Source organism: Anarrhichthys ocellatus, unplaced genomic scaffold (assembly GCF_004355925.1).
Source record: "Anarrhichthys ocellatus isolate YVR2014 unplaced genomic scaffold, GSC_Weel_1.0 scaffold1, whole genome shotgun sequence".
NCBI classification, from domain to species: Eukaryota; Metazoa; Chordata; class Actinopteri; order Perciformes; family Anarhichadidae; genus Anarrhichthys; species Anarrhichthys ocellatus.
In genome coordinates, this window is record NW_022280031.1 from 9,430,283 (window position 1) to 9,443,595 (window position 13,313).

At 41.9% G+C, this 13,313-nt stretch overlaps 1 protein-coding gene across 2 annotated transcripts in view; it reads left to right on the forward strand.

Moving 5' to 3' along the window:
- Positions 1–12,896, forward strand: part of mdfi (MyoD family inhibitor) — a 24,630-nt gene extending 11,734 nt beyond the window's left edge. For both annotated transcript variants that reach the window (XM_031849614.1, XM_031849623.1), the window contains 3 exons: positions 1,492–1,629; positions 9,076–9,447; positions 10,480–12,896. In XM_031849614.1, the coding sequence (XP_031705474.1) occupies positions 1,492–1,629; positions 9,076–9,447; positions 10,480–10,733 (764 nt within the window). In that variant the 3' untranslated portion in view covers positions 10,734–12,896. The remainder of the gene's footprint in view (positions 1–1,491; positions 1,630–9,075; positions 9,448–10,479) is intronic.
- The last annotated feature ends 417 nt before the right edge of the window (positions 12,897–13,313 follow it).

The window sequence follows — 13,313 nt, forward strand, 5'->3', positions numbered from 1 at the left end:
GTTAAAACGTAACATTATAACCAGTAAAACTCATGCCCATCTCACAGAGTCAAATGTTTTTGACTTTTTTTGTTTCTGTGTGTTTGTGTTTTACAGGGAAATCAAAAAAATCTAAAATTGTAGCTGCAACTGACACAACATCTCAATACAGTGTGAGAATGTTGTCATTTGTATATAGGAAAGACCCTAACTATTAATATATTGCTCAGCCCTAGAATGTTGAATATGTGTGATATCTTAGTAAATAGGAACTAAACTGATTCTCTTTTCAGTAGTTAAACTAAGTTAATTTAAAGCGCAGTTGTGAGTGAAATGTGTGCAATGGCATTTCAGCTTCATTTAAAGAGACAGCTCTGCCACGTGGATTCATTTGTTCTTGCATTCTGAGATCAGCTGATGATCAGCTTACCTTGGTGGTACTAAAGACTAAATAAGTAAAGCAAAGTGTTTCAATCCATATGATGAATACTGTACAGTGGTTATGTTTGGACAAACACTATACCAGAACCAGATAACTGGATACTCATCTCATTCCCAGAAATCATTTTTTCGTTTTTAAGTTTTGCCTCTTTTCTTTCACTTCACACAAAGCACTCTGTCTACAGCTGAGCTACCTTTGCATAGACATTATACAGCTGTATTTAGCTGTAAAAGTGGGAATTAATCTATGGAGTTATGCCAAATATGTGAAGGAATTTATTTGTAAGAGTGAATAGAGAACCTGAACTGGAGGCGAAGAGTACGAGAGGCAGGGGACAGGAAAGAGAGGACAGATAGAGAAGTGAGCGAGAGTGGATAGAGTAAATAAACATAGCCGGGAAGTGTTGAGTCCACGCACAGGACGAGGTTTGGTTTGTGTGTGTCTGTGTGTGTGTGTGTGTGTGTGTGTGTTTATCAAACCCAGCTGGCTCCCATTTGCCCAGGAATGAGTCTGCACCTCTCAGAGGCCCAAGCCTGCCCTGCTTTGAAGACCTGTGTAGTGTGTATGTATGTATGTATGTACATGTGTGCATAATAACAGCTTCATTAGAGCTCTGCATTGTACCGGTGAACACATTACACAACCAGACATGTATTTACTGTATGTATATTATGTGTACGTTCTCTCATGTGTTCGTTTTGAACACACATACATCCACTCTCAGTCATCGCCGCACCCACACAGATTTCAGCTTTCACAAGCATACACATAGACCCCTAAACAGTCCCAAGGGGTTGGATTTAACTGCTTCCAGATGCAAGTTCAGGACAGAGCGCACACATACAGACAAAATCTTCTGCTTTGTTGAAGTCAGCAGAACCACTCTGTTTAAATTAATTAAGTGCTAGTGGATGGGAAATGACATGGGAGTAGACAGGTTTACTACAAGTGGGAAAACAGCTTGCTGCTGGTACCTGATAATATCATCAAGGAAAGCAGCTACTCACTCAGGATGGTCTTACGGAAAACTGTTTTTTAATTGTATATGTAATTGTGTTGTGTTTTTTTAGATGTGGCCCACACCTATACTGAGCCCCTCATATTGAGGTTGAATGGCACCCCAGAAAGGTTGCAAGGCGATGATGGAGACAAGTGGAGCAGAATCCTCTCACACTCTGAGCTTACAACACCCAGCAAGAGCATCACATGTGAGTAAATAGCACCCTCACACACACACACACACACACACATATGGAGACACACACTTGGCGAAGCTGGTAAGAGTTTTGTTTCCATTACCGATCACTGGTCTGTCCTGACCTTAAACAAATACATTTGTACACCCTGAAGAAAGGTCAGGTAATCATACACACAGAGAGAAACATTTACATTGTCAGGTAAGTAGGTTAAGTTTCTGATTTCTGAACACAAGCACCCAAATATTCAAACTTGAAATGAAACATATTTCCTCCTCTTTTGCTCTTTATTCTGCATTGTGTTCTCTGTCTGGCTGGCACTGTGGAATTTACTTATTTAGGGTTCATTGGACATCTTTTTCCATCTATATTCTAAGAAACGGTAGATGAGTACAGCACGTGCTTCTCATAAAAATCTTATTTTTCGAGCACAGCCATTCCTTATCCATGATATCCACCCACATTCATGTTACTAGTGTCATTTTGCTCTGGGGCCTAGAGGTTTAAGATGGCAACTAAGTTATCACAACATCCTTGATTCTAGTCAAATCGGGGCCTGTTGTCACACGTCATCCATACCTCTCACTCCTCATTTTCTGTCACCTCTCTACTGTATATGAATAAAATGAAGGAGAAATTATAAAGATAATGGAAAGAATGCCTGAAAAAATACATCCCTGCAATTCGTCCCTCTCCGTTTATTCGAATAGCTCACCACTCAACTCTTTAACCCACGACAGTCTTATTGGAAATGCCGTTTGTTAAAGGTTGCTTTAAACGAATATGTTAAACAAACATCACTATTACATCATTCTGTAAAACAATTACAATCCCTGTCTAGACATATGAACTAAACCACACAACATACATTTAAGGATGTTTTTTTGGGCTGAGTTTTTTTGGGCTTTTCATTTGCATTATAAAAAATGTCGGTGAGTTTTATTGAGTTTTTCTTTCTTCTGTGACAGAAACCAGAAGTTGTGCGCTCTATTCTTTCATCTGTGATGCTGTTTTCTGACCAATCCTCTCCAAAAACATTTCCAATTGCTTTAAGAAATTGCTACTGTAGTTGGCTGTTGTATTGAAGTAAGTACTGTATTGAAATTGCTGTGTCTCAAATTGTGTGTGTGTTATTTACATTCAGCTGTCCAAGTCTAAACTACTTACCAAAATCCCCAGCTGTCCAGTCATTACACTCCACCCTAATTTGCTGGCGAGGACCGTCACAACACCTGGAAGTTCTCCTTCCAGAGTCATATCACTAACCGCCACCACCCATTTCACTCCCTCATATTACTAGTCCCACGGTTATGTTTCAGCCAGAGAGACTCTCTTTCACTCTCTTTGACGTGCAGTTGCTCCAACTCTCTGTAGCAAAGCCAAAGGTTACGCAAGTACGCTATGTCTTTACCCCACCACATATATTTTCCTTGCTTTCATTCCAGTTTGAAATGAGTAGAATCTCAACCTAATTTTCGAACTGGTTCTACTATGTCATTTATTCACTTAGATGACCGAGCTTCGCAATAATAAACACCCACAAACCTTTAGCTAAGTTGTCTGGATGCTTGGCCACTGTTAAGAAAATCTCCATGCCATACAGTGGTCTAAATGTGCTCTTCCTGTCATTCACAGAAAAGGAGGGGTAGTGTAAGTGAATGACAGGAGGAAAAGAGCGTTGAGAAGAGAGTTGAGTAACCTGTAATCTGAGCAAATGTTATAAAACTACAAGCTTTTTTTCCTGGACTCCAGGCCCTGCCATGGGTGACATTCACAAACACACAAACCTGCCCCATGGTAATAGCTAGTTTGCAGTAACTGAATAACCAGCAGTTCAGTCAGGAAATGAATAAGTAGGTGAATTCAGTGTGTTTTGAGTAGGTGTGTGAGTGTACGCTGTCTCTGTCTGTGTTTGTTCCTCTACCTGTTCTGTATGCTGTGTTTGTCTACTTCAGGCCCAAGCTGAAATTTGATTTTCTGTCTGCCGTTCTCTCCCTGCCTTATTTTACATCCCAATAAAACCTATGAAACCCACCAGCTCCATGTGCTGTGCAGAGAGGGTTATGCAACTACAGCAGGCTTGGACAAAATGTACCGCCATGAACACCAGTCCTCACTGGCTTTCCATTTGCCTTCATGTGCCTCCTCCCTTCATCCACAGCGTCCTCCTTCTACAACTTACACAATCACACATGCGTTCACAGGACTTGAACCATGAAGTAAACAGTGAAAGTTCTAAACTTTCTCAGGTGAATATGCAGCATATTCCTGCTCGTCTCCATAGTTATATGTTTGTCTCTGCATTTTTGCGTGTGTGAGTTGCTTTGTGTCTTCTGTGAATCTCACAAGCCACTATCAGTCTGAATGCAGTTTACATACGTTCTGTGTCATCAGCAACCAATCAATCAATCATCAATCTGTTCCCCTGGCTTGATGATCTGCGTGAAGATGTTACAAAATAGCTGTGAGGCAAGTCTGTGGTGAGGTCATGGGTGTGTGCGTGACACATGTGCATGTGTGTGTGCGAGTGAGAGGGTGAGGAAACAGAAGCAAAAACAGAAAATCGCCTCATTCTCTGTCTCGCAGTGATGACATCAGAGCTATAGTATGTGTCTGGCCCTGGGCCTGTGACAAGCTGTCTGAGAACAATGTGCACGGAGAGGTGTTAACAGATGTGAGTGTGTGTGTTATGACCTGAGTCAAACACACACACACACACACACACTCCCTGACAGTGATGTCATGAATCCTCTGTCGTCTTTGACGTCACAGTCACACATGTTCACAGATGTTTAACTGCTCACACGCTTTTGGACTCGCAAGAAACCAATGAAGCATGTAATTCATCACTGACAAGATCACAGTAGCATTTATGACACTTGCACTTCAATTTGAAATATCCTCACTAAATGAGATCTTAACATGGACCAGAGAGAAGACAGTCCTTTATTCAGCGAATGAGGACATGGACGTGTGTGCAAGCGGAATGCTGTTTGTTATTATCTTGTCGTGAAAGGGGAGGAGTGTGCAGTGTGTTGTTGGTGGAAAATCTAACAGGACTGTGATATCGCCTTTAATTAGAGACCAGTCACTGTGCTGAAACTGTTTTCCATTTCTGGGGTCAATTGTGAATGAGGTGGTTGGTTGATGTCTCAGGTCAAAGATTAGTGATGCTGTGTTGTTCTCGCAAATCCGCTGTTTATTTCCTCTTTTATTCAACATATAGGCCGAACCCTCTTCTTGAAATATTTTCATACTTTTTCCATTCATTTTTAAGGAGAAGTTCACGGAAGTGAGTCAAATGTTGCAAAAAAATTGGAATTTAGGTGCTTTTCCAACCGCTGGATTAAAGGGAATAGATAATGTTTCTGAATGTCTAAAAACCACAAGAATTTTTCCAGAATTTCTGGGTATTGGGCCCGTTGTTGTTCTGCATCGGCTAATGTCATATTTCATGTTTTCATACAAACACAGAAACAAAAAAATGTACTTTCAAAACAAAAGACTAATGCCCATGCACAGCTGTGTTTTTTCTGCGATATATTCCGCAAACATGTGCAAAGACTAACACATCAGGAAACGTCGACCCTTTGAATTCTGAGCTGGTTTAATCATATTTAGGCTATTCGATGTAAACACTTTACAGGGGAATGTAATGTGCATATTATGCTATCAATTTGTGGTTTATACACCTTCCATTTAAAGGTTAATTCAGTTAGTTTTAGTGTCGGGTTGTTTGCAATTATGAGGATCGATTGGGTTCAAAATGTCCTCAAATACTTAACGTTTGGATTTTGTCTCTCCACTTTGCTAGAAGTACAGCTCTCTAGTACATCCTCAGGGGCCAAAACAGCCGATTGTAACATGCTCAATGTTAGGCTCACAATGAAATCAGATCTGCCTATTGTACCTCTGTCTTTAGTTGTATGGGTTGCATAAAGCTTGCTTATTGTAATGCACCATATGCGCATCGTATTGTATGTTCTGTCAGTATGAACTGCTCATTACAGATAAGGTGTGGGATTTTTTTGCAGGCTTTGGTATCTTTAACCTGGCAGCACAAATAACACAAACGCATACAGTAAACGTAGCACCACTGACGACTGTAGTTCATTAAGATCACATGGACATTATAAATGTTGTATACTCTCTAAAACGTTGTAGTCTTCATTTGAATGATGGGATATTGTGAGTCACAATTTTGTCTTGCTCACACCTAATTTTGAAGTGTCAGTCTAGCACATCTGACTGAACTCTGCGCTCATACTACTTTTTCAATGTAGTGAGTTCAACTAAACAAACCTCATTAACGCTGTAGTGTTGGTTGGAGCGCTGTATACATGTAGCAGCTAAAAATGTGGGAAAATCGAATTGAAAATGGTTTTAAATAACATTATACAGCAGCAACGTATCATTTTCCCATTCTCACTGTTTTAGTAGTTGACACTTTTGGCCCACAAATAAAAACAACGCTGCTCTCACAGAAGGGAGTCAGTGGGTGAGAGGTTTCTGGGAGACCGGGCTGACAACATGTTTTCAAGGCACTTTAAAATGGTAAGAGGATTTTGAAATATGCAAATATTGTGAAAGTACGCCAATCAAGCCAAGCCTACGTCATCATTAATGGCATATATCCTCAGTGACTAAACAATTACACTGCAGAAAATCAGAATTTGCTTCAGTGTTGAGAGTGAGTAGGAAATATTTGATTGAACAGCCAGATACTTTGCCTCTGTTGTGCTTAATAAGGCAAAAAAGCAATAAAAGCCTGTATGTGCATTTTTGTAAAGTTTTAGATTTGTGGATGATTGCACCATCAATCCTTTTTCTCTGTGTTCTTTGCTGATTAAGTACAAATTTGATGTTTCTGCTTTTTTTTTTGACTGATCTCATAGTCTATAGTCTATAGTTTAGACATTTTAACACTTTGACCTACATAGGCAGACAAACTGCACCAGAGGAGACGGTAGGATAAAGCAGCTGGAATAGAGACAGAGTTCATAGTCATTCTGGTGACTCATTCCAGCAGAGGATAAGAGAGAGAGAGAGAGACAGACAGACAGATCTCTGGTCTGGGAGGGAGGTGTGTAAGTACAGGGTATCTGAGAGACGCAAAGGAGAGAAAGAAGAGGTCTGGAGGGTGTGTGAATGAGGATGTGTGCGATCTTGCATTCAACTGATGGTGACTCATTCAGGCTCGCTCACCAGCTCAACACATCTGCACAGACCTCCATGTACATACACACACCTTAGAGGTCGCAGCACCCCCAGTGGCCAACGCTGCTGGTTAGCGTCACACATGCACGCTCTGCGGTTTCCCAGTCTCATCATGTTAATCACACAGTCATTTGGCTCTTTATTTGCTGTTATTTTTAACTAGCTCCCACTGCTGAATCATTGTGTTTATGAGTCACACCCATGCTTCCTCCTGGTCCAAATATGCACAAGCAGCAACCCATTTCTTCAACTTTGTTTTCTCTCTTTCTCACTCAATCTTTCTCCCTTAGCCTGCTTTCTTGATCTCAGACAAAGGGACCTTGTGTTTTTTCAGTGTGTGTGCATGTGCATGAGTGTGTGTCCGCACGTGTCCTTGCATGCATATATTTGTGTGTGAGTGGGCCTAACCTCAAGCTCTGTTTGGAGACAGTCCTGACTCCCCGTCTCTCTCTGTCTGTCTGTCTGTTTGCCTGCCAGATCCGCCTATGTACTGTGTTCATACACACACACACACACACACACACACACACAAGAAGTATGAATTTGAATCACAATCCCCTGGACAATACAGACCAAGAGGGAATATTAAGAAATTGTGCACAGTTTCCCTCCCCTCTCTCTAATCCCCTTCTTCTCTTCCGACCTATATCCTGGCCAGCTCAGAGTGTTAAAATACAGTATTGTGCAAAAGGCTAAAAGAGAGCAATAAGACAGAGAGACAGAAAAAGAGGAGATGAATTTAGTAAAAGAGAAAGGGAGGGAGACATAACACAGGAGAGCATTAGGTATTGACTTTTGACATACTTTAGCGGAGAAAGCATTACACACTAATGCACATGAACACGCACACACTGGCCCTGCAGCCTGCCAAACATCTGGAGCAACGTTAGAAAACGCTGAATGAAAGAATCTTTAATAACACTGGATTGGTTGTGTGACCACGGCTATCGGCCAATCAAAACAGGCCTGGATGGGTTATCTGTCTCCGAGTGGTTATCGAACGGACGCTTTTATTGCCAGTCGTGTTTCACAGCCAGAGCTCAGGACCACTCTGTTGTGCTCTCCCCTGCCCAGTTAATTCTCACCACACCTCTTGACACCAGATGCTTTCAAGTCAAGAAAATATGTTAGGGTGGTATTAAATACTACAATAATATATATAAACCAGGCGTCCATTTTATTCTTCTTTTCAAGGTGTGTGTTTTGTTTGGCAGCGAAGGTGTGCTTTTCTGCCTCCATCTGTCTTGCTGAATAGTACTCGATTAGAGGTCAAATATACCAAGTGGTATATTGAGCCAAGATTAAAAACTGTGCATGCTCTCAGGGGTTTATGTTTGTAGATACTATATATGTTGTATCAAAACTGCATTCTTCCAAAAACCCAGGTATTGAAATGATGGGCTCTTCCCTAGACAAGCATTTCTGTCTTCCTCTCTTACACTCATTTCATTGATTGCGTTTTTTTTCTCCCGTTGTATCTTTATAGTTACGCAAGAGTCTAGACAAGTATAGAGCAGTGGTCAGTTCAGTAAATACGGAGCTCTTCCTAGAGCTATTGCCTTTGGGGTGAGCTTTATAATTGCTGCATCAGCACAAGTCTGCATGCACACACACTGAGGGGGGGCATCGGCCCTGCCTCAGAGCTGTACAGTGATGCGCTGCATTATCCACACATGTTGGCAAGCCTGCTCAAGCACTTACAACAATGCTCACATGCTTTAAATGGACGTTGACACTACTGTTGTTCACTGTAATTGTTCCTCCTGTCCATACAGGTGAAATCGGTAAAATCCACAGTCCACTATTTCTGTTTAAAGATGTGTTCCATAGTGCAGCCAAAGCTAACATCTGCAGTCTGATTTCGACAAATCAAGCAGATATCTTCCATAGTGACCGTCTTTCAGTCTGTCCCTACACTGCGCTCAGGAAGGGCTTTGGTAGTAGGAAGACATTCACTTTGGATGATACCCATTTGATTTGACTCACTCAGACGGCTGAGGCTTCATTTTGGCTTCAGCTGAACTTCAGAATACATTTTTTTCACAAAAAGAGGACTGCAGGTTTTGTCAGCCATGTAAATTGAAATTGCTTTTGAAAGGGGATTTCTTATTAAAGCAACCAACAGTGCTTTCAGTGTATATATTGTATATATATATATAAACTGAATTTATTTGTATTAATTTTGAAAATGCTTATTGTCCACAGCTTATTGTAAATGGATGTCCTTTTGTACCTCTCCAGCTCAACCAGCAGCCAGATCCACGCCCAGCCACCATACCCAGCCATGTCGGACACAGCCCAGCAGCAAACTACGCAACGGAGCCAAGCACCACACACACTCCTCTCACACGCACTGTACGCATCACACGCACACGCACACGCCTCACACGCACACCCTCCGGTCCAACGGGGTCAGGAACGGAGGCCCTCGTGAGCATCCTAAGCTCAGTTCCCTCCCGAGAGGCGGCTCATCCACCTCCTCGTCCTCTTCAGCGGGACCCAAACACACCAAGAAATTGCGGTCCAACCCCTCCATCACCTCCCAGAGCAGCAAGAGAAGCAAGAGCAGCTCCAAGAGCAACAACTCTCAGCTTCCCACAGAATCACAGGACGGTGAGATGCAGAAACCGACGGAGGGGCTGGAGGCAGCAGGAGAGGGAGGGATAGGTAGCATGGTTCAACATTAAAGTTTTATTCCACATGTCTCGTCAGAGGATCAGGATAGAGATAAAAAATGATTTATTTTTTTGTAATTCAAAAAAGAAAAAGAAATGTAATTAGCATTGATGGACATATTGCAAAAGCAGCAACTTATGGTTCAGTTGAAGAGTGTATTTTAACCCTCTCAACATTATATTTATGAATCTTTACGAACTGTAAATGCCAACTGAAAAAATATGAATCAAAAAACAAAAGAGAAATTCATCAGGATGGAAAAAATCTAAATATGTTAACCTTGCCATTCCTTCAACCATTCCTGGTTTGGAATGCAGGTTCGTTCATCCACCTCTTATCATGGCTTGAGTGGTTATATAAACTTGTTTTATCTTTGAAAGTAAGTAGGCTAGATTCATGGCTGCAAATAGTTGAAAGTTATCATTTACAACTCAAGGTAACTGTTATATGGTGAAAGGGGCCACCTTTTCTTTTCACTAATACTTAAAAGTGCCGACTGGCATGTCTTCTACATGACTAATACTGAGAGCTCAACAAAGAAGAGGGTGGTTCTGTGGTGGAGCTGAGAAGTAAAGATAACAGGCTTATTACCACCTGAAATGTTTTATTCCCTATTAAATGCCATCGGGACTGGACGTCCTTACACTCTGGCCTGGCACTGAAGAAAACTAATCATGTTTCATGATTTCTGACCTATCACAGTGACTGCATTGACAAACTATTTCTGACAAACTCAGTTTCATTTTTTTTTTTCAATTTGCTTTATTGCCATGACATGTAAATTCGTGTATGTATCCAAAGCATATAGAGAAGGGAAATATTGCATAAAGGAGAAAAAGAAAAACAGATTAGAATACAAAATGGTTACAGAATATAATCAGGAATTGTTCATGTTAAGAAAGTCACTCTCTCTCTCTCTCTCTCTCTCTCTCTCTCTCTCTCTCTCTCTCTCTGTCTCTCTCTCTCCAGACTGCTGTGTTCACTGTATTCTGGCCTGCCTCTTTTGTGAGTTCCTAACTCTGTGTAACATCGTCCTGGACTGCGCCACCTGCGGCTCCTGCGCGGGGGACGACTCGTGTTTCTGCTGCTGCTGTGCGTCGGAGGAGTGTGGCGACTGTGACCTACCCTGTGACATGGACTGTGGCATCATTGATGCCTGCTGTGAGTCTGCAGACTGCCTTGAGATCTGCATGGAGTGCTGCAGCCTTTGCTTCTCCTCCTGAGGGCCCCAACCACCACCACAGGGGGGGGGGGCAAAGTAGATGTCAGCTACACACTCCCACAAGCCCAGGAACAACTTTGACCCGTGTCTTATCAGAGCTGAGAAGTGCTTCATCCAGCCTTGGTTTACACTATATTGCCTGGCCTAGTTGGCTCCACGATATGTCCAATGTTTCTTACAAGGTTTGCCAGGCAAAAGATGCTGAGAGCAGTCACTGGTGAATTCGTCCCTCTTTTATTGATCAAACGACAGGACAGAAGCTTCCCTGCTTTGTCTTTGCTGTCAGTCCATTGCTGCACAGCTGGATGTATGGGGCAGAGTGAGTTCCAGCTGTGGTCTACGAGTGTCTGCCAGGCTGTGCGGACCGGGCCTTTGGACCCTCACAGAACGAGCTATTAATACAATGGAGCCCCTTGTGCCATCTGAGTGACTGGAGTTCTTCAAGCATGAAAAATGACCTCCAAAGGCAAATGAGAGAATGGCTCCAGTTAACCGGATTTTAGTGTTTCTGTAGATAAGAACGGCAGCATAATGGGAAAATGGACGCTCAGATCTCAGTAGAAATGTAGTCTGTCCTCCTGTCCTTGGCAAGGTTAAAGTCTTCCAGTTTGATTGCATACAGTGGCCTTTGTGACACACACACCCTTACGGGACGATGTTGAATCCACCGCTTGTTCTTGTTGCAACGTAGAGGAAACATTAATGGTGGCTTGTGGCAATATTACAATATTTCTTTTGTTCATATGATCTCACTTAACAGACTTATTCAGAGAAAAATCATGAGAGCGTCGTGCATCAGCCTGAAGATGGGTCCAATTCTATAAGTACTGTAGGTGGCGGACATCAGAGTGAATGGTTGATAGCATCTGTCTTGGACACATTCTCTACTCTTAACATGTGAAGGGAGAGAGTTCTTAATCAAAGGTCTCTCCTCGTTTAATGTTTCACATCTTGTTGACTTTTACATTGTTTATTTTGAGGGGCTTCGGCTGTATTCAGTGAATTCCTCCTCGTCTGAATCGTCAGAGCTGGTGACGGACTGGTAGAGGATTGGAAGTCATCATCTCTTTTTTAATACGTTTCATTTCTCTTTGTCGTTCTTGCTATGTGAACAAATGGCCTTGGCTTAGCTTAAGGCCTGAATTTTCAAGTAGATTCCTCGCCTTTACCAAATCTCTATTAATCCTTGTTTTGTAGATTTTAGTTAAGATATTTGCATTTCTCCTCTAATGTGAAAATCACATTTCTGTGTTATCGGGTTTCGCCGGGCTCTCTGTAAAGCAGACATTGCTCAACATCTAATTTAATTCCTTGAGTGAAAATCTCACGACACTACGCTAAGATAGATCCATATGCTCGTAGTGTGAATGGTACGCTTTTGATAACAGGACCGCACTCTCGTATGCTCAGATGCATACCTTCTCCAACCCAATACCTCTTGAGATGACACCTAGATCTGTTGTGCATTTTAAAATTACTTGATACAAATCTCTCTCCTCTCTGATCCAATACTGTTTGTGCAATCCCTTTTCTCTTGGAAATACCAAAGAGTTTTTTCCTCTTACTGGACTTTAGTTTCTAGACCTACAATTACTTTTACTTTAAAGGGTCTTTGCTTTGCTTATGTGGCTGTGGTTGATTAAACCCTATTTTAAGGGCTGAACTATAACACTGTTGATATGAATATACACTAAGGCTGTAAATTAACCTGATAACACCGAAACAGGAAAAGCAAGTTTTCAGAAAACAACAAATGCAACTTGAGAAGATATTATGACTCTTTATGTCAGTTTATATCAGAGTGGACGTGTTTCAAGTGTTGACACATGTTCAAAACTAAACTGAGACAAAATCCTGGAGAGCCCTGGAAAACGATGCAATTTTTTTTACAGTATAAAGAGATTTATGAAGGGAGAACTGGACTTTATAATGTTGTGTATTGACGGGATAACAATGTCATCTGTTTAGATTTACAACATATTCCAAGTGCAGATTTTGACAGCGTTGCTTCATCGAAGGACACGTTCTCTGTCATCAGACCAGGCTTGTCACAAAAAGGAATATGGGTGGACTGTGATACATTTCTGGGGGGGTTGCTAGTTTGAAACCAAAATAAAAAGAAGAAGAACAACCCCTTATTAGTCCCACAGTGGGGACATTTATCCTCTGCATTTAACCCATCCCTAGTATACAGGGAGCAGTGGGCTGCCCCTGAGGAGCGCCCGGGGAGCAGTGTCTTGCTCAGGGACACTTCGCCACAGGACATGTCGTAGCCAAGGATCGAACCGCCAACCTTGCGGTTACCGGACGACCCTCTCTACCCCATGAGCCACGGTTGCCCAAAACGCTGGTTTGTTAACAGCAGAACTTAATCGTTACAAATAAGAAAAATGACCCCTACAAATGTTAGTTAGCTACAGAGCCCACAAGCTAACTGGCCTCCACTGTTAGCCGGCAGTGGTGTGATAAACAGTTCACCTTGATTTCATGCAAACCACTTTGTTAAGGCGAGCAGAAATATGAATATATATATTAGCAAATGTTTCCTACCTGCTAATTCTTTCAACTAAAACAATTGGTT